Source organism: Myotis myotis, unplaced genomic scaffold (assembly GCF_014108235.1).
Source record: "Myotis myotis isolate mMyoMyo1 unplaced genomic scaffold, mMyoMyo1.p scaffold_m19_p_3, whole genome shotgun sequence".
Classification (NCBI taxonomy): Eukaryota; Metazoa; Chordata; class Mammalia; order Chiroptera; family Vespertilionidae; genus Myotis; species Myotis myotis.
The window spans coordinates 22,480,312-22,498,924 of NW_023416335.1; the positions used below are offsets into that span (position 1 = coordinate 22,480,312).

At 37.6% G+C, this 18,613-nt stretch overlaps 1 protein-coding gene across 1 annotated transcript in view; it reads right to left on the reverse strand.

Moving 5' to 3' along the window:
- The window catches only part of ADAM18 (ADAM metallopeptidase domain 18), a 103,429-nt gene continuing 84,816 nt past the window's right edge, over positions 1–18,613 (reverse strand). The window contains exons 18-20 of the mRNA XM_036297239.1: positions 12,160–12,274; positions 5,880–6,039; positions 1–109 (exon numbers count right to left, since the gene is read on the reverse strand). Coding sequence (XP_036153132.1) covers positions 1–109; positions 5,880–6,039; positions 12,160–12,274 — 384 coding nt within the window. The remainder of the gene's footprint in view (positions 110–5,879; positions 6,040–12,159; positions 12,275–18,613) is intronic.

The following is an 18,613-nucleotide window of genomic DNA, read 5'->3' on the forward strand; positions in this document are numbered from 1 at the left end:
TTAAAGGCCTTCAGGAGTCACTTTCTCTTCTGGAAGCTGGCCATTGACCGGCGGAGTTCTTGGCAATAATGAGTCCACAATATTGCTTTCTGGTACAGTGGTTGAATTGCTGTAGTGAACGAAAAAGAAACAGAAATTCATGATTTGTTTAGTAGCAGATAATTGTCTATTTTAGCCACATCTATTGCCAGGTTTCTGCTTAATCTCAGGTCAAAACATACACATACAAGCACAAGAACTAAAAATAAAAAATCAATATTACTACAAATAAGTTTTTTTTCTTAGAAAACTAAGGAGTCCTAAAAAACAATTAAACATTAAATGTGCATATGTATTTTATTTAGTATTGATTTATAATAAATAGGAAGCAAAAATTTACAACTTTAATGATTCTTTCTTGACCTCATTGCTAACCTATTTACAATTTGGTAGCATGTTTTTTATCCCCCATATTTTTTGTGTTTTTCAGTTTTAATCTTACAATTGATTTCTCGTTTCATACAATTATGGTAAAAAAAGATGCTTGATATGATTTTAATCTTCTTACATTAATTGAGACTAGTTATGTGGACTATCATATGGTCTATCATGGAAAATGTTCTATGTGTAGCTGAAAATAATGTATATCATGTTGCTTTTGTGTATAATACTCTAAAAATACCAATTAAATCTACATCTAATCTAATGTGTCATATAAGGCTACAGTTTCCTTATTGATTTTCTGTCTGGATATTCTATCCATTGATGTCAATAGAATATTAAAGTCTCTTACGATGAGTCTATTATTCTTTTTATCTCTCTTCTTGTCCATCTATATATATTTTATTTATTTAGCTGCTCCCATATTGGGTATATAAATGTTTACAAGGATTAATGCCTTTATCATTATAAATGTACCTTTTGTCTCTTATTATAGCCTTTGATTTAAACTCTATTGTATCTGTACAAGCATGGCTACCTCAGCATTATTTTATTTGTTTTCATTTTCATGAAATATCTTCTTCCATTCCATTACTTTCAGTAGTATGTGTCTTTCGACCTAAATTATCTTGTAGACAGTATGTGTATGGGTCTTGTTTTCTTACTCATTCTGTTACCCTATGTCTTTTGATTGGACCATTTAATCCATTTCTTTCAAAATGATTATTGATAGGCATGTAGTTGTTGGCATTTTATTATTCATATTTACATTCTTTTTCCCCTTCTTCTTAAAGAAGTCCCTTTAATATTTCTTGTAATGTGGTTTAGAGGTGATGAACTCCTTTAGTTTTTTTCTTGTTTAGGAAGCTCTTTATCTCACTTTCAATTTTAAAGTATTACCTTGCTTTCTAGAGTATCCTTGGTCATAGGTCCTTGCTTTTCATCATTTGAATATTTTTTTGTCAGTCTCTTTTAGCCTGAAAAGTTTTTATTTAGAAATCAGCTGACAGTCATATGGGAGTTGCCTTATAGGTTACTGCCTTTCTTTTGCTGCTTTTAAGTTTCTCTCTTTGTCTTTAACCTTTACCATTTTAATTATGATGTATCTTGGGTGTGTGCTTCTTTGTGTTAATATTGTTTGGGACTCTCTGCACTTCCTTGACTTATATTTCTATTTGTTTCATCAGGTTAGGGAAATTTTCAGTCAATATTTCTTTTTTTAAATAATTCTTTATTGTTTAAAGTATTACATATGTCTCCTTTTCCCCCTATTGAGCTTTCCCCAGTCATTCCCACCCCCCCTCCCAACACATGCCCTCAACCCCCTACTGTCTGTGTCCATGGGTTATGCTTATATGCATGCACACAAGTCCTTTGATTGATCTCTCACTCCTCTCCTCCCCACCTTCCCTCTGAGGATGGATGGTCTGTGACTTAATCTTTTCCTCTCTCTTTTCTCCTTCTGCTCCCCCTATGATGCAAAAGTTGGTATGCTTGATGTTGTCCCAGAAGTCCCTGAAACTATCCTCAAATTTTTTATTCTTTTTCCTTTTTGCTGTTATGATTAGGTGTTTTCTGCTACTTTGTCTTCCAAATTGCTGATTTCATCCTCTACATCATTTAATCTGCTGTTGAGTCCTTTTATTGTATTCTTCATTTCAGATATTGTACTCTTCATTTCTCATTCTTTTTTTATGGTTCCTATGTCCTTTCTTATGCATACTGTCTGCTTAAGTTCTCACTGAGTTCATCAATTCTTCTCCTAAGTTCCTTATAACCAATGTTTTGAATTATGTATCTGGTAAATTGCTTACCTACATTTTGCTTAGTTCTTTTTTTTTCTTTCTTTTGTTCTTTCATTTGAGATCTGTATCTTTGTCTCCTCATTTTGGTTATATCTCTGTGTTTGTTTTGTGTATTAGATAGATCTGCTATGTCTCTCAGTCATGACATGATGGCCTTACGTGGTAGGTGTCCTGTGAGGCCCAGTAATGCCATCTCCCTGATCACCTGAGTCAGATGCTCCAGGGGTGTTCCTTGTGTACGTTGTGTGCTCTCCTGTTATATTTGAGCCTTAATTGCTATGAGCACAAAAGTAGGTCAGATTCACCTTCAGGCTGACTGGCTGCGAAAATTGGCCATGACCACAGCATATGAGCTGCTGTGCATGGATAACCTCAGAGTGGCATTTTCCACAGTGGAGTCTGGTGTCCACTTAGACCACCCTGGGGTTTTTCAGATTGTGGATATGGTTGGGTTGTGCTCTGTTGTGGGTTGAAGTCGGGCAACGGGTATGTTGGTTCTAGAGCATCTGAAGAGGGGCTCTGGGATAGGATGATGTCAGACACTGCCAGTGATCAACCTGAGGCTACCAGTTAGTACCTACAAAGTGATCTATAGTTGATAGCTGCCTGTGCTGGATCTGGATGCATGTTGGAGATGCCACACTGAGAACCAAGACTGGTTGTTGCAAGTACTGGGACTGAAGCAGGTCAGCAAAAGACAAGGGCCCCCAAGGCTAGCCATTGCCTGCCTATTGCCCATAAGACTTGGAGCTGTCAGATTCTTGGTGGATCACAAGTTGGGTCAGGCAGTGCTTTTGGAAGTCACTAGAGTGGGGGAAATGGTATTCATCAGGTGAATGCAAATTCAGATATGGTGCAAGTATTGAGCCTGAGGTCACTTAACATAAGTTATAGGGTGCACTGAGACAGCCATCTCCTACCTGGGGCCTGTGGAACTTTAAGGGTTTTTAAAGACAAACTATGGAGATGGCCAAGGCTGGATTCCTGCTGCTGAAAGGTTATTGGGTGGTGTGAGAGTTGGGTGAGGTATGGTGGTAGGGAGTTTTAAGGTGGAGCAGGAGGAATTCAACAGGTTAAGGCAAATCAAGATTTGGCCATGTGGGAGGAGGGCTCAACACAGTGGCAATGGGGGTGATCCCTCCAACCCTCACCCTGAAGCCACACAACTCAACTTCTCCTGTATGATTTTGGTGGCCCCTTGAGTCACTGTCCCTCTGCTGAAGCCCAAGCCGAGTGCATGCACATAAGAGTCTGAGTGCAAGCCCTTTAAGAGGGCTCCTGTGTTTTCCAGCAGTCTTTAGTCTCACATAGGCATGTGGAATCCCCACAGATTTTCACATCTAGATGATGTAGGCTCTTCTTCCTGGCACTGGTGGTGTTGGGACAGCCCATTTTGAGTATTTGTCCCTCCTACCATTCTCATTGTAGCTGCTTTTTATTTTTAATTATAGGACTTCTGTTCAGATAAGTTTCCAGATGGCTCTCCAGGTTGATTGTCCTATAATTTAATTGTTATTTTGACCTGGTCTTGGGAGGAGGTGAGCCATCTTTACATGACCCTCAATCAAGAGATTTAAGTGTAAATAAGTTATGATATTTTGTGTCTTAGAATGATAACTTCTAATAATCTGGGGATGATGAGATAGGAATGATGAGGACTGGAAACAGTTCCACAGTTTGCTTCACCATTCATCCTTCAAAAGACTACTTGGGTAATTTCCAGTTTGTAGCTATTACAAATAACATTGCTAAGAATGTTCATATACTGGTTTGTGTGTAAACCTAAATTTTCTGTGTCAGGGATAAATACGCAAGAGTGAAATTGCTGGGTTGTATAAGAACTTACAAGTTGATTGCCAGAGTATCTATACATTTGCATTTTTTTACAGCAATGTGTGAGTTATCACGTTCTCTGCATTCTTATCAGGATTTGCTATAATCACTATTTTTTATCTAGATCATTCTGTTAGGAGAAATGTGATATGTCATTGTGGTTTTAATTTGTCTTTATCCAGTGACTCATTATGTCATTATCTCAATATGTCAACATATTATGTCAATATGTTGGTCACATATTGTAATGTGTTTGTTTGCTATATATATATATTCCTTCAGTCTATTCCATGTTTTTGTCTTTGCTCATTTTTTACTGCTTTGTTTAAGTTTGGGGTTTAAATTTAAAAAGATATATATATATATATAAATTTTGCAACTATATGCCTTATAAATACATCCTACTAGACCATAGTTTTTCTTTTTATCCTCTTTAAAGGCTACTTTTCAGTTCAAATGTCTTTCATTTGACCAAATCTAAATTTTCTTTGTGGTTCATGATTTGTTCTCATGTGAATATAGTCCTAGATCAACAAAATTTTTTTTTGTGTTTTTGTCAAATAGCTGCATAATTTCAACTTTTACTATCTTTAATCACTGTGCTATATATTAGATCCCCAGAACAATTGATTTTGTTACTGGAAATTTGTACCCTTTGACCAACATCTTCCCAATTTATCCCATCTCTAGCCACTGGTAGCAACTTCTAATGAGTATGAAATTTCTTTTTAAAGTGATGAAAATGATCTAAAAAATGTTCTAAAATTGATTGTGGTGATAATTACATAACTTGGTGAATAAAGTAAAATTGTTGCATTGTACACCAAAATTAGTGAATTGCATGACATATAAATTATATATTTTAAGACAACTGTTACAAAAATAATTAACTGCTCAAACAAAAACAATTATAATTTATAACATATACAGTGACTTCTTGAACCCATGTGGAGAACCAACAAAATGTTTTATATGTAAAGTGAACTACATGTATAAAACTCTGTTTTGCCAATAATGCATTTTAGTTTTATAATAGAATCCTTAGGTGAGTATGTTTTATAGAGTCTTATGAGTTCTTTGAAATATCCAAACTTGTGGAATTATTGTAAGCAAAAATTAGTAACCTAGGTGAAAAAGTGAAACTGCCTATAGTTTTATCTTAAAACATGTAGATGTGCATGAGATGTAATGTTAATGATTTCAGAGATTGTAAACTTACAATTTCTTTCTTAAATAGAAAGTTATTTAACGTAGAAAGTATTTGATGCCCCTGTGTCACTTACAATAAAAGGCTATGTCATGATCAGTTCTCAAGACTGAGAAAGTGTTACTTGATAACAAATAGAAAAGTAGATAGATTATAATACATTATTAATGAAACAAATTTCTGAGAAATGTACTTCACTTTCTCATAAAATGTTCTTTTGATTCCTCATTTGGTTTCAAAATCTTAACTTATTTGTATCCCTCTTTTAATATATATCAAAAGAGATATATATGTAAGACACTGGGGGGCGGGGGGTAGGGGAGGTAGGGGAAAGGTCAAGGGGGAAAAAAAGGAGACATATGTACTACTCTTTGTAATACTTTAAGCAATAAAACAAAATGTTTAAAAAAAGATATATATATATGTATATGTGTATATATGCTAACAATAAACTATAGGAAACTAAAATTATAAAAATGACATGCATATATTTTTAAAAATAACAGATACTTAGGTAAACTATAACAATATTTTATAATATAATATAAATGTATGACACTTGTCAGTGACCTGTACAATTTATGATAATAAATTATTTGTATAATAATATTTACCCTTCAAATTCTGGGTTCTTTTTGTTGCAGAGTTTCCTACTTTCACTTAGCTTCATGATTATAAGGATGGAAAATAAAAAAAAAGGAAAAACAAGGAAGAAACTAAGAAAACGCCAGTTGTTCTGATGTGAATTGTAGTCCTTTTTAATAACAACTATAGCTAGAAATAAAACATAAGAGATCAGTAGATATGCAGTGAATATTTAAATACATTTATATTCCTTTCACTTTAAATATATATATATGCAATATGTGCATACACACACATATATATACATATATATTACAATTAAAATTGTAATACCTTGCAAGCTCATATAGAAAAAATAAAAGAACATTTAAGTCACAAACTAAAATTGCAATGATAATTTTAAAAATATATTTCTTACTTTTATTTTATGCATATTTGTTTAATTATTCTGCCACTGTGGACATGTTTTTAGTATTGCTTACTACATTAAACTTATTTATGACATTTATACCTTAAAAGGTAATACATTAGTAAGGCTTACATTACAAATATAAAAAAAAATGTTTTGTAAAAAAAACAACAAAACAAAACAAAAAAACACCTATCCTCACCTGGTGGGCATGGCTCAGTGCTTGAGCATTGACCTATGAACCAGGAGGTCAAGGTTCAATTCCTGGTCAGGGCACATGCCTTGGTGGGGGACTTGATCCCTAATGTGGGGCATGCAGGAGGCAGATGATCAGTGATTCTCTCTCATCATGGATGTCTCTCTCTCTCTCTTCCTCTCCCTTCCTCTCTGAAGTCAATTTAAAAATAAATAAATACTAAAAAAATTAAAAAAAACCCTATCCTCCTCACTTGCCAAGTCACATGGTTTCTCTCCTTAGAGAAATCGATTTTTAAAGGACTTGTGTTTCTCCATTTTGTATTTATATTTTATGCATATAAATAAAATTCTCATGTATACTTATCTTTGTATCTATATCTATGTCTAGATAACTATATGTAATTGTGTATGTATTTTTTTTCTGATTAACATTCTGCAAAACGTATTATACACTTTTACTATTTCTTACACTTAAAAAATTGAAGTATTGGTGATAACATTGGTAAATATGTTCTCCCATGCAGTGGGCATTCTTGTTGTTTTGTTGATGGTTTCTTTTGCTGTGCAAAATCTTTTTATTTTGATGTAGTCCCACTTGTTTATTTTCTCTTTAGTGTCCAATGCCCTAGGAGCTATATCAGTGAAGAAATTGCTTCGGCATATGTCTGAGATTTTGCTGCCTGTGGATTCCTCTAGTATTCTGAATTTTAAGGGAAATGCTTTTATTTTTGCCCATTGAGTATGATGTTCACTGTGGGTTTTTTGTATATGGGTGGTATTGTGTTGAGGTATGTTTCCTTTATTCATACTTTGCCAAGAGTTTTTATTATAAACTAGAGGCTCGGTGCAAAATATTTGTGCACTCGGGGGGGTGGGGTAGGGGAGTCTCTCAGCCTGGCCTGTGCCCTCTCACAGTCTAGGTCCCCTCAGGGGATGACCACCTGCTGGCTTAGGCCCGCTCCCCAGAGGATTGGGCCTAAGATGGCAATCAGACATCCCTCTGGCAGCCCGGCAGCCCTAGGGGGATGTCCACTTGCCAGCGGGGAGCAGGCCTAAACTGCAGTCGAACATCCTTAGCGCTGCTGAGGAGGCAGGAGAGGCTCCCACCACCACCACTATACTGGCAGCCATCGGCCTGGCTTGTGGCTGAACAGAGCTCCTCCCATGTGAGAGTGCCCTGACCACCAGGGGTCAGATGCTGCATTGAGCGTCTGCCCCCTGGTGGTCAGTGTGTGTCATAGTGACCAGTGATTCCCAGTCTTTCTGCTGTTAGTGTCAGTTTGCATATTACCCTTTTACTATATAGAATAGAGGCCTGGTGCACGGGTGGGGGCCAGCTGATTTGTCCTGAAGGGTGTCCTGGATCAGGGTGGGGGTCCCCACTGGGGTGCCTGGCCAGTCTGGGTGAGGGGCTGAGGGCCGTTTTCAAGCTGGCGGGTGACTGAAGCTCCCAACCTCTCCTTTTTTTCTTTTTATTCTGGGATTTATTTACCTTCTATGGCTGTCACAGGAGCTGAGAGCCAGCTTTAGCTCTGAGGCTTGGCTCCAGCTCTGAGACCTTGGCTGCTGAAAGCAGGTATCTGGGTTTGTTTGGCTTCTATAATTGAAACACTGTTGCAGCTCCAGCTCTGATGGCTGAAAGCAGGTTTCTGGGGTTTGTTTAGCTTCTATAATTGCAACATTGTTTCTTAGAGTGCAAGCTCAAAGCCAAGCAGCGGCAGGCGGGTAACCTTGGCTTACTCTTTCACTGGAGCAAGCAAGCCTCCTGTTCTTTTCAGCTGTGTGGCTGCCGGCCACCATCTTGGTTTGCAGTTAATTTGCATATCTTGCTGATTAGCCAATGGGAAGGGTAGCAAAGTTATGGTTAATTACCATGTTTCTCTATTATTAGATAGGGTGTGTGCTGGATTTTATCAAATGCTTTTTCTGCATCTGTTAATACAATCATGTGATTTTCATACTTTTTTATGGGGTATCTTGTTTATTGATATGCAACTATTGTACCAATCTCGGATCCCAGGAATAAATCTCACTTGATCATAGTGCATGAGTTTTTAATGTATTACTGGATAAGGTTTTCCAATATTTTGCTGAGGATTTTAGCATCATGTGAAAAAGGGATATTAGCCTATAATTTTCTTTCCTTATAGTGTCTTTATCTGGTTTTGGAATTAAGATAATGCTGACTGACCTCATAGAATGAGCTTGGAAATCTTTCCTCCTGAAATTTTTGGAACAGTTTGAAAAAGGTAGTTGTTAGTTCCCCTTTGAATGTTTGGTAAAACTCATCCATGAAACCATCCAGTCCAGGACTTTTGTTTTCTGGTAGTGTTTTGATTACTGCTTCAATTTCATTAGTTGTAATTGTTCATTCAGATATTCAGATTTTTCTGATTCAATTTTGGAAAACTGGGTTTCTAGGAATTTATCCACTTTATCCAAATTGTCCAATTTTTTGGCATATAGTTGTTTATAACATACTAGAAGCCTGTTGCACGAAGGTTCGCTCAATAGGCCTTCCTTCCCCTGGCTGACAGTACTGGTTTTCCTCCAGCACCTGGGACTCAGGCATTTGGTCTGGCTGCAGTGGAGAAGCCAAGCCTCGAGGCTAGGCTTCTCCGCTGTGGCCACAGCGAGGCTTGGCTTAACCTCTGCATCCACAGTAGAGAAGCCAAGCCTCTTCAGTCTTCAGTCTTCAGTCTTCACTCCGGCCGGAGCCTTCAGTCTTCACTCCGAGCCTGCATATGCAAATTAACCTCCATCTTTGTTGGGTTAATTTGCATAGTTGCTCTGATTGGCTGGTAGGCGTAGCGAAGTGACACCAATTTGCATATTTCTCTTTTATTAGTGTAGATTAGAGTCCCCGTGCATGGAGGGGGAGGGGAGTTCACCTCAGCCTGCCTGCACCCTTTACCAGTCCAAAAGCCCTTGGGGGATGTCCGACTGATGGCTTAGGTCCAGGGAATGGGCCTAAGCCACAGTTGGACATCCTTTGTGCTGCCATCAGCGCAGCTTGTGGCTTTCTCCCTGTGGGAGCACACTGACCAACAGGGGGCAGTTTCTGCATTGAGCGTCTGCCCCTTGGTGGTCAGTGTGTGTCATAACAACTGGTCATCCTGTACTGGGTCAATTTGCATATTTCCCTTTTATTATATAGGGTATTTTTTACACTCCTTTGTATATCTGTGTTGTCAGTTGTTATATCTCCTATTTCTGATTTTATTTGGGTCATCTTTCTTTTTTTGTTGTTTTTTTTTTGTTAATCCTTACCTGAGCATATTCCCCTCCCCCCTCCTGCAATTGCTTTTTAAGAGAGAGTGGAAGAAAGGGAATAGGAGAGAGAGAGAGAGAGAGAGAGAGAGAGAGAGAGAGAGAGAGAGAGAGATATCGGTTGTCTCCAGCACAGGGCTGGGGATGATCTTGAAGCCCAGGTATGTTCCCTTGACTAGGAATTGAACCCACGATATTTTGGTAAATGGGCCTACACTCTAACCATTGCACAACACTAGTGAGGGCTTTTTTTATGAGTTTGGTTAAAGATTTGTCAATCTTGTTTATCTTTTCACAGAATCAGCTCTTTGTTTAATTGATCTTTTGTATTTTTTAATCTCTATGTCACTTATTTCTTCTCTAATCTTTATTTCTTTTCTTCTATTTTACTTTGAGCTTTGTTAGTTGTTCTTTTTCTAGTTCCTGTAGGTGTAAGGTTAGATTGAGATTTTTCTTGCTTCTTAATGTAGATCTGTGTTGCTATGAATTTACCTCTTAAGATTGCTTTCACTGTGTCCCATAGATTTTTGATTGCTCTGTGTTCATTTTCATTTGTCTCAAGGTAACCTTTGATTTCTTCCTTGATCTCAATGATGACCCATTCATCGTTTAGTAACATGTTATTTAACTTCCATATGTTTGTTTATTTTTCAGTTGTTTTTCTAATTGATTTCTAGTGTCTTACAATTGTGGTCAGAGAAGATGCTTGATATAATATCAATCTTCTTGAATTTATCAAGACTTGTTTTGTGTCCTAACATGGTCTGTGCTAGATAATGTTTGATGAACACTAGATTTAAATTTCATTAATTTATTTTGCTTGAGGTTTATGTAGATTCATATATCTTAGTGTTAACTTTTTTCATCTTCTTTAGGAAATTTGGTAACATTATTTTTAAAAATATTTTTTTCTGTACATTCACTCTCTCTTTTTTCATTTTCACCTGAATTTTGTTACACAGAAGAATGATTGTATCACGCCATAAACATACAATGATGAGTATCATGTGTTTCTCTTATTTCTAGAATCATAATCTAATACTATTGCCTTATAAAAATATCACATGTAATTTTCTATTATTATTATTACATCATGGCAAAAGTCTTTGTGGCTACTCCTCTTTATGATCTTTCTTTTAAAAATCACTAGTAATCTCACATTGTTTCTGAAATATTGCTGTTTCCTGAAATTATATCCAAATCTCTTATTGTATATAACAGTGTATACTTTTATGTTATCCTATGAATTAAATTAATTATAAACTAACAAAGGAATACCAATTCTTGATGTCCCTACTGAGTTGGAAACATTATTATCAAATTCCCGTGGCTTCCCCCAGATATTATCACATGGATTCTTTCTTTTTTTTAATTTTTTTTTATTATTGCTTAAAGTATTACAAAGAGTATTACATATGTCTCCTTTTTTTTCCCCTCCCTTGACAATCCCCTGGCCTCCCCTATCCCCCAGTGTCTTGTGTCCATTGGTTATGCTTATATGCATGCATACAAGTCCTTCAGTTGATCACATGGATTCTTCCACAGGTAAACCAAACTCTAGTTATTCAAAACTAAATTCATTATCTTATGATGTGTCTATCCTCAGATTATTTTATGCAAACATGATATATCATCATTACACATTCCTCTCTATGTGCCAAATACAACTGATCATGCCTTATTCATTGTTACTCACAAATATTTGATATTATGTCACGACTTATTTATCTTCAATTTCATTATTTACTTCAGGTCTTTATAAGTAAGACAATTGCATTTCAAATCATTTATCTTAATTCGGACTCACATTATAACACCCCTTTTCCACATTGCTGCATGAGTAGATGTACTGAAATGTGGCTCTAAATTTTATTGTTTTACCAAATCCTTAATAACATGTTTGTGGAGAAAGGGTATTAATAAATAAATGAATGGTTGAATCAATAAATAGTTTATGGCTCTTGTGTTTATTTATGAGAACAAGAGAAAGTATAAAATATGATTTGCTATTATTTTTTAATAAATATGTGTATTTCTATTTTGCCAAATGTTATTTTCAAAATGTAATTCTGAATAAAAACCTTATGCTTTGCTTGTTTTTTAATAACCTACAATTTTTTATATTTTGGAATGCAAATCATTTGTGTAGTGCTTGTTATTCCATATTTGAATTTATTTTGAACTCATATTATGATAGTTATTGAAATTTAACAGTACAATATTCTAACTAATTTTACTAAGATTATTAAAAGTCAATATCTCTGAAGAAAATTCTCATTACAAATTTTGTTTGACAGTAATTTAATTAAAGCCACTCTTCATGATAATTTTTAATTACTCAAAAGATAATGAAAGATATGACTTGGCAGTACATTTCTTTATTTCATAAAATAAAATTCTATTTTTGTTTTCAAAATTTAATGTATACTCACCAGATTTCTGAACATTTCCATCATCAATACTTCCTCCTGGTGAACCTATTTGAAATTCACAATCTGGAGGACGATAGCCAGGAAAGCAATGGCAATTGCCCAAATTATTACATATCTAAAATATAAAAACATACAATCACTCTAAATTATGTTAGACTGTATACATTAGTATCATGTTAGTATATACATGCCTAAATTCAAAAGAGTAAAATCATTATTTTTTAAAGTTTTTAAAGAATATACTCTGTCCTATTCTTTTAACAAAGATACATTCTGAGAAATGCATGCTTAAATGATTTTGTCATTGTGTAAACATCATAGGTGTACAAAATGTGTACACCTACACGATCATAGATGTGTATTATCATAGATAGCTTACTACACATCTAGGCTATGTGGTATAGCCTATTGCTGTTAGGCTACACACCTATACAGCACGTTAATGTGAAAAGGTACACAAGATCAAATCAGGCACAAGAGAAAATGATGCAATCAGGAAATGTGATAAACACAAGTAGCATGAGGCTGCTGCCAGTATGTATGGCATACTGTTTTACAGCAAACATTTTTAATACGTAGAAAGAGTACTCTCTAACATCATGATTAAAAGTACAGTGTAAATACATAAATCAGTATTATCGTTGTTTATTATGATTCTCAAACATTATGTACTGTATGCAATTGTGGTATACTTTTATACAACTGTCAACACATTAGATTTCTTTATACCAGCAACACTACAACATGTGAGTAATGCACTATGCTATGAAGCTCCCACGGTTAAGACAGCTACGATGTCATGGGCAATAGTAATTTTTCAGCTCCATTTAATCTTATGGGACCACTGTCTCAGATGCTGTCATTGACAGAAATGCTGTTATGTGGTACATGACTGTAATATGAGAAATAGGTTAGAAAAAGTAGTGACAATTTTGACAGCATAATAGTGAATAACATCACTACCGACATGATAGTATATTTCTGGCCTTTACATTTTGACTGTTTTTAATAAGTACTTTGTCTTCAAATTATTTTTATTTAACTATAGTTGGTATACAATCTTATATTGGCTATATTAGTTTCAGGTGTACAATAGAATGATTTGACACATTTTTAAACCTTACAATGTGACTACCCACTAATTCCAGTAATCACCTGATTCAATAAAATTATGTACATGTCATTCACTGAAGAAAGCATATCATTGGGTGATGTTAGAATTTTTCACAAATATTATATCAATTTATTTTCAAAATATTTGCTTTTCCCACTTCCACATTTAATTTCTTTAATTTCTACCCAAAATATTGCAATAAAATTACCATCAATTGACTTGGCCACTTTAATTTCTTATCCCAGCCCTTCTTAGAAATTCAACACCATTATGAAACAATATGTGTTTCATTTTAAGTGAATATATTTTCCAAACTAATATAACATAGATGCAAAATTTTTTTCAAATGAACTATAAATTAAAACTTTATGAAAAGCTTGCATCACTAACCGTTTACATTCTGTGCAGTTTACATGTTATTTATGCTTTTTTATTTGAATGGTTTACTATAAATTTTCATTTTAAAGTAAAACAAGTAAAATTTTTTGAAATTAAAAAAAATTAAAATATATAGAACTGAAAGAGTCCTCACTAACTTCCACCCCCTACTGCTAAGCATTTTCTGCATTTCATTCATATATACATATATAAACATCGATACCCACATCCACTAACATACATCAACACACATTCCACACATTCATGGTTTTTTGCCAAACTAATACCACTAATGTTATACCATGAACCTATTTTCCTGTCTTTCTGTATAGACACAGGCCTGGCATATTTAAAAAACAGACTCATAATATTAAATTGTATAGATATTTAATATAATTCTATAGATGCTCTGTCCTTTCTATTTACAAAATAAATGGATAATACTAATAAATTGTTTGTGTTTGAAGGTTATCCAAATTTTAAAACCGTTCCCCTACATATAAAAAAGTGATTTCAGAGGAGATACAAAATGGCAGCAGAATAGATGGACATGTCCAGAGACTTGTCCCAGAGCAAGTAGAATGAGCAGCTGAAATGAATAACATCCAAGCCAAATTGGCAAAGGACACTCAGCTGGTGAGACAGTTTGTAGCCAGAAAGGGCAGAGGATCCCTGGAGAAAGGTAAAATTAAGGATCTGGGCAGGAGAGTCTGCCAGGCCTCTGAGCCCAGAAGGTTAAAGGGAATCCACCCAGCACGAAGCTGCATTCCTGGGGACAGGTACAGCGTCTGACTGTGGAAAGAAGGTCCACAGGACTGATGGAGGCAGGGGATTCTAGATCTGGGTCCACAGTCATGAAAGGCTGAACTCAGAGGGGGCAGTCTTAAGGACTGACCAGACCACACAGTGCCAGCAGGAGAGAAGCTCACAGAGGTGCAGTCCTTCCCCTCTCTGTGGCCTGTGCTTTTCTTCACTGAACCTAGTTCATAGGACCTTTCGGATACAGACACTTATCCATGGCTGAGATGCAGGAGAAGGTGTGGACTTGTGGAATCTGGGGAGAGGTGGGGGTCCAGGAGAAGAGGCTGCAAGTTGGGCGCTGAGTCATACCTGAGCCGGGAGCTGGGCAGCCATTTTGTCCTGAAGAGATAGCCCATCCCTCCAGTCTCTGGGCAACCAATACAACCGCACCCAGATTCCACCCTGAATTGTACAAAGGAGTAAAAATAATCTGAATACAGTGGGGCCTTGACTTACGAGTGTCCCGACTAACGAGTTTTTTGAGACACTAGCTGTCTCTCAGCCGATTTTTTGCATTGAGTTGACAGAGTAATTTGAGTTAACGAGCTTCTTAATGAGCTCCTTAATGAGCTCAGTCTCAGAACGAATTAAACTCGTAAGTCAAGGCCCCACTGTAGTCCCTGAGAGTCCACAGGGACCAGCCTAAAGAGAGACCTTCAGTCCCAGCAAAAGGAAACTGAGAAATATTACAGTCCAGAAGACTGGGTTCTTAAGCCAGCCAAAGGAATGACACGTCACTTTTTCATTTTTATTTTTTTAATTATTATTTTATCTCTTTTTTTCTTTGTTTTCCTGTTTTTGTTTGTTGCTTTATTTTATATTTCTTTTCGCATTATTTTCCCATCACTCTATTTTATCTTATTTTTATTTGCTATTTTTATACCATTTTTTAAATCATTATTTTTGTAAATTTATTATTATTATTATTATTATTATTATTATTAGTAGTAGTAGTAGTAGTAGTAGTAGTAGTAGTATTTTCCACTCATTCTCTTTCTTCTTATCCACTTATCCCCTTTCTACTTCCTCTATACTGAATTGAGGTCCTCCCCATATTCATCCAATTCTTAACCTTATTTTCTGTATATAAGCCCAGCCTCTACAGATTCTGCCCGCACCCTCTTTGCTGGGTGTTTGTATTTTTTTGGTTTGTCTATTGGTTCTGTGGTGTTTCCCCATATATATATATATATATATATATATATATATATATATATATATATATATTCTCCTTTTTCTTCTCTCTCTTATCTTTTTCTCTCTCTTCGACATCATTTGTGCTCTCTTTTCTGTCCCCTAATTCTCTTTGCTCAGGTGGTCACTTATATTGGGGTTATTGATGTCGTGAGTACATTTGTGCTTTGTTCCATTGTGTTGTGTCTTGTCGAGGTGAATTTTATCCTGTCTGGACAGGTGCTAGAGAGTGAGCCACATAACCAGACACCTGGAGAGGAAACTCCATCCACAAATAAGTCAATAACACTCCAGACCCAAATACAGAGGTAGAAAGAAGGTGGCAGTGAGGGAGAGAACATGAATGAGTGAGGGAGCAAAAGAGGAGTGTGTGGTCAGGTGGAGTGTGTGTGTGTGTGTGTGTGTGTGTGTGTGTGTGTGTGTGGCACAGTTAGATCCTGCAGGACCTCCAGAGGCAGGCTAACCGGGCTCGCCTAACTAGGCAGCCTCTACTACCATTGCAAACAGTACCGGGAGGCCAGCTTGTCCTCAGAGGCTTAGCTTTTTTGAAAGGGAGAGCTGCTGTAACTGGGAGCTCAGCCTCACCTCCACCCAGGCTTCCCTCAGATAACACCTGGGACTCTACAGCCACCCCTGCCAGGGACCTGATACCTCAGCAATGGCCCTAAAGTCAACGAGACTCCAGCCACCCCAGGCACAGGCTCCAGCGAGTTCTGAAGCATGCTCCCCTCTGACAAGCCCAACTCTTTAGACCAGGGCACTGCAACCACGTGAGCAGCAGACATGTGAGCAGCCTGCTTCTGTCCAAGGAGCAGCAGCCCTGCAATCAGCCCACCCCAGGCCTCAGAGCAGCAGCCTCACGTGGCCTACCCCTATCCAAAGAGCAGTAGCTATGTGAACGGCCCACTTGCCTATCTGAGGAGCAGCCACCATGCAAGCAGCCCACCCCATGTGAGGAGCAGCAGCTGCGCCCAGCCCACACCCTGCACCTGTCCAAGGAGCAGCAATTGCGCAAGCAGCCTGCCCCCATCTGAGGAGCAGCAGCTGCATGAGCAGCCCACCCCCATCAGAGGAGCATCAGCTGTGTGAGCAACTCATCCCTGTTTGAGGAACCACAGTGCCACAAATAGCCTGCCCCCATTCGAGGAGCAGCAGCTGCCCAAGCAGCCTGCACCAGTCTGAGGATCAGCAGCCACATGCAGCCTGCACTTGTTCGACGAGCAGCAGCCAGGTGAGCAGCACGCTCCCGTCCAAGGAGCAGCAGCTGCATATGCAGCTCACTCCTGCCCAAGGAGCAGCAGCTGCACAAGCAGCCTGTCCCCTTTCCAAGGAGCAGCAGCCCTGAAAGCAACCTGCCCCTGTCCAAGGAGCTGCAGCCTCACAAGCAGCCCACCCCATCTGAGGAACAGCAGCAGCGTGCATCCAACCCATCCAAAGAGCAGCAGCCATGTAAGTAGTCCACCCAGGTGTGAGGAGCAGCTGCCATGTGAGTAGCCCACCCCCATCCAAGGAGCAGCAGCTACACGCAGCCTGCCCCATCCAAGGAGCAGCAGCCTCATGATCAGCCCACCCCTGTCCAAGGAACAGAAGCTGTGAGAGCAGCCTCCCCCACCAGCCAGAGGAGACACTGCTGCTATAAACAGCACCCACCAAAGGAGCCACTGCCAACTGAGGAGCAGCCACTACTGCGACTGCCCGAGGAGTGACTGCAGCCCAAGGAGCCACTGCTACCCAAAGAGCAGCCCCTGTACAACTCGACATCTAGATTAGTCAGAGAGACCAAAAATGGGTAGACAAAGAAACCGCCAAAGGAAAGAAAAGGAGGACTCGCCAGAAAAGCAGCCAAGTGAAACAAAGGTGTGCAATATGTCAGAAAAAGAATTCATAATAAGGGTCATACAGTTCATAAACCGGACGGATGAAAAAATCAACAACTTATGTAAGAATCAAGAAGAAATGGATGAAAAAAATCAACAACTTATGTAAGAATCAAGAAGAAATGAAGAGTGATATAGCTGAAAACAAACAAACAAACAAACAAAAAACAAAAAGAAACACAAAAAACACCATGGAAAGTTTCAACAGTAGACTAGAACTGGAGGACTGAATTAGTGAATTAGAAGACAGGGAAGCAAAACACACCCAAATTTATCTGAAATTGGAGAAAAAAATTAAAAACCAGGAGGAGAGCATAAGGGAGTTATGGGACAACATGAAATGAAGCAACATACGAGTAATAGGGGTGCCAGAACAACAGACAGAGGAACAAGGGTTAGAAAACCTATTGGAAGAAATAATGTCAGAAAACTTCCCTGATGTGGGAAAGAAAAAAGTCAGATACGCACAGACAGTACCAAACAAGATGAACCCGAAAAGACCCACACCAAGACTCATCATAATTACGATGGCAAATGTTCAGGACAAAAAGAGAATCTTAAAGGCTATAAGAGAGAGAGAATTACATACCAGGGATCTCCCATTAGATAATCAAATTATTTCTCAACAGAAACACATCAGGCCAAAAAAGAATAGACGGAAATTTACAAAGTGATGCAAAGCAAGGGACTGAATCCAAGAATACTCTATCCAGCAAGGCTATCATTCAAAATTGAAGGGGAAATAAGGAGCTTCACAGAAAAACAAAAGCTAGGGGAGTTTATCTCTACCAAGTCAGCAATGCAAGAAATGCTAAAGGGATTGGCGTAAAAAGAAGAAATAAAGAGTCAAGAAGGAACACAGGCACAAAAAATAAAAATGGCTACAAACAAGTATCTATCAATAATAACATTAAACATAAATGGACTAAATGCTCCAATAAGAAGACATTGAGTGGCTGAATGGATAAAAAAAACATGACCCATATATGTGCTGTCTACAAGAGACCCACCTCGGAACAAGGGACCCACACAGACTGAAAGTGAAAGCATGGAAAAATATCTTTCAGGCAAGTGGAAATGAAAAAACAAG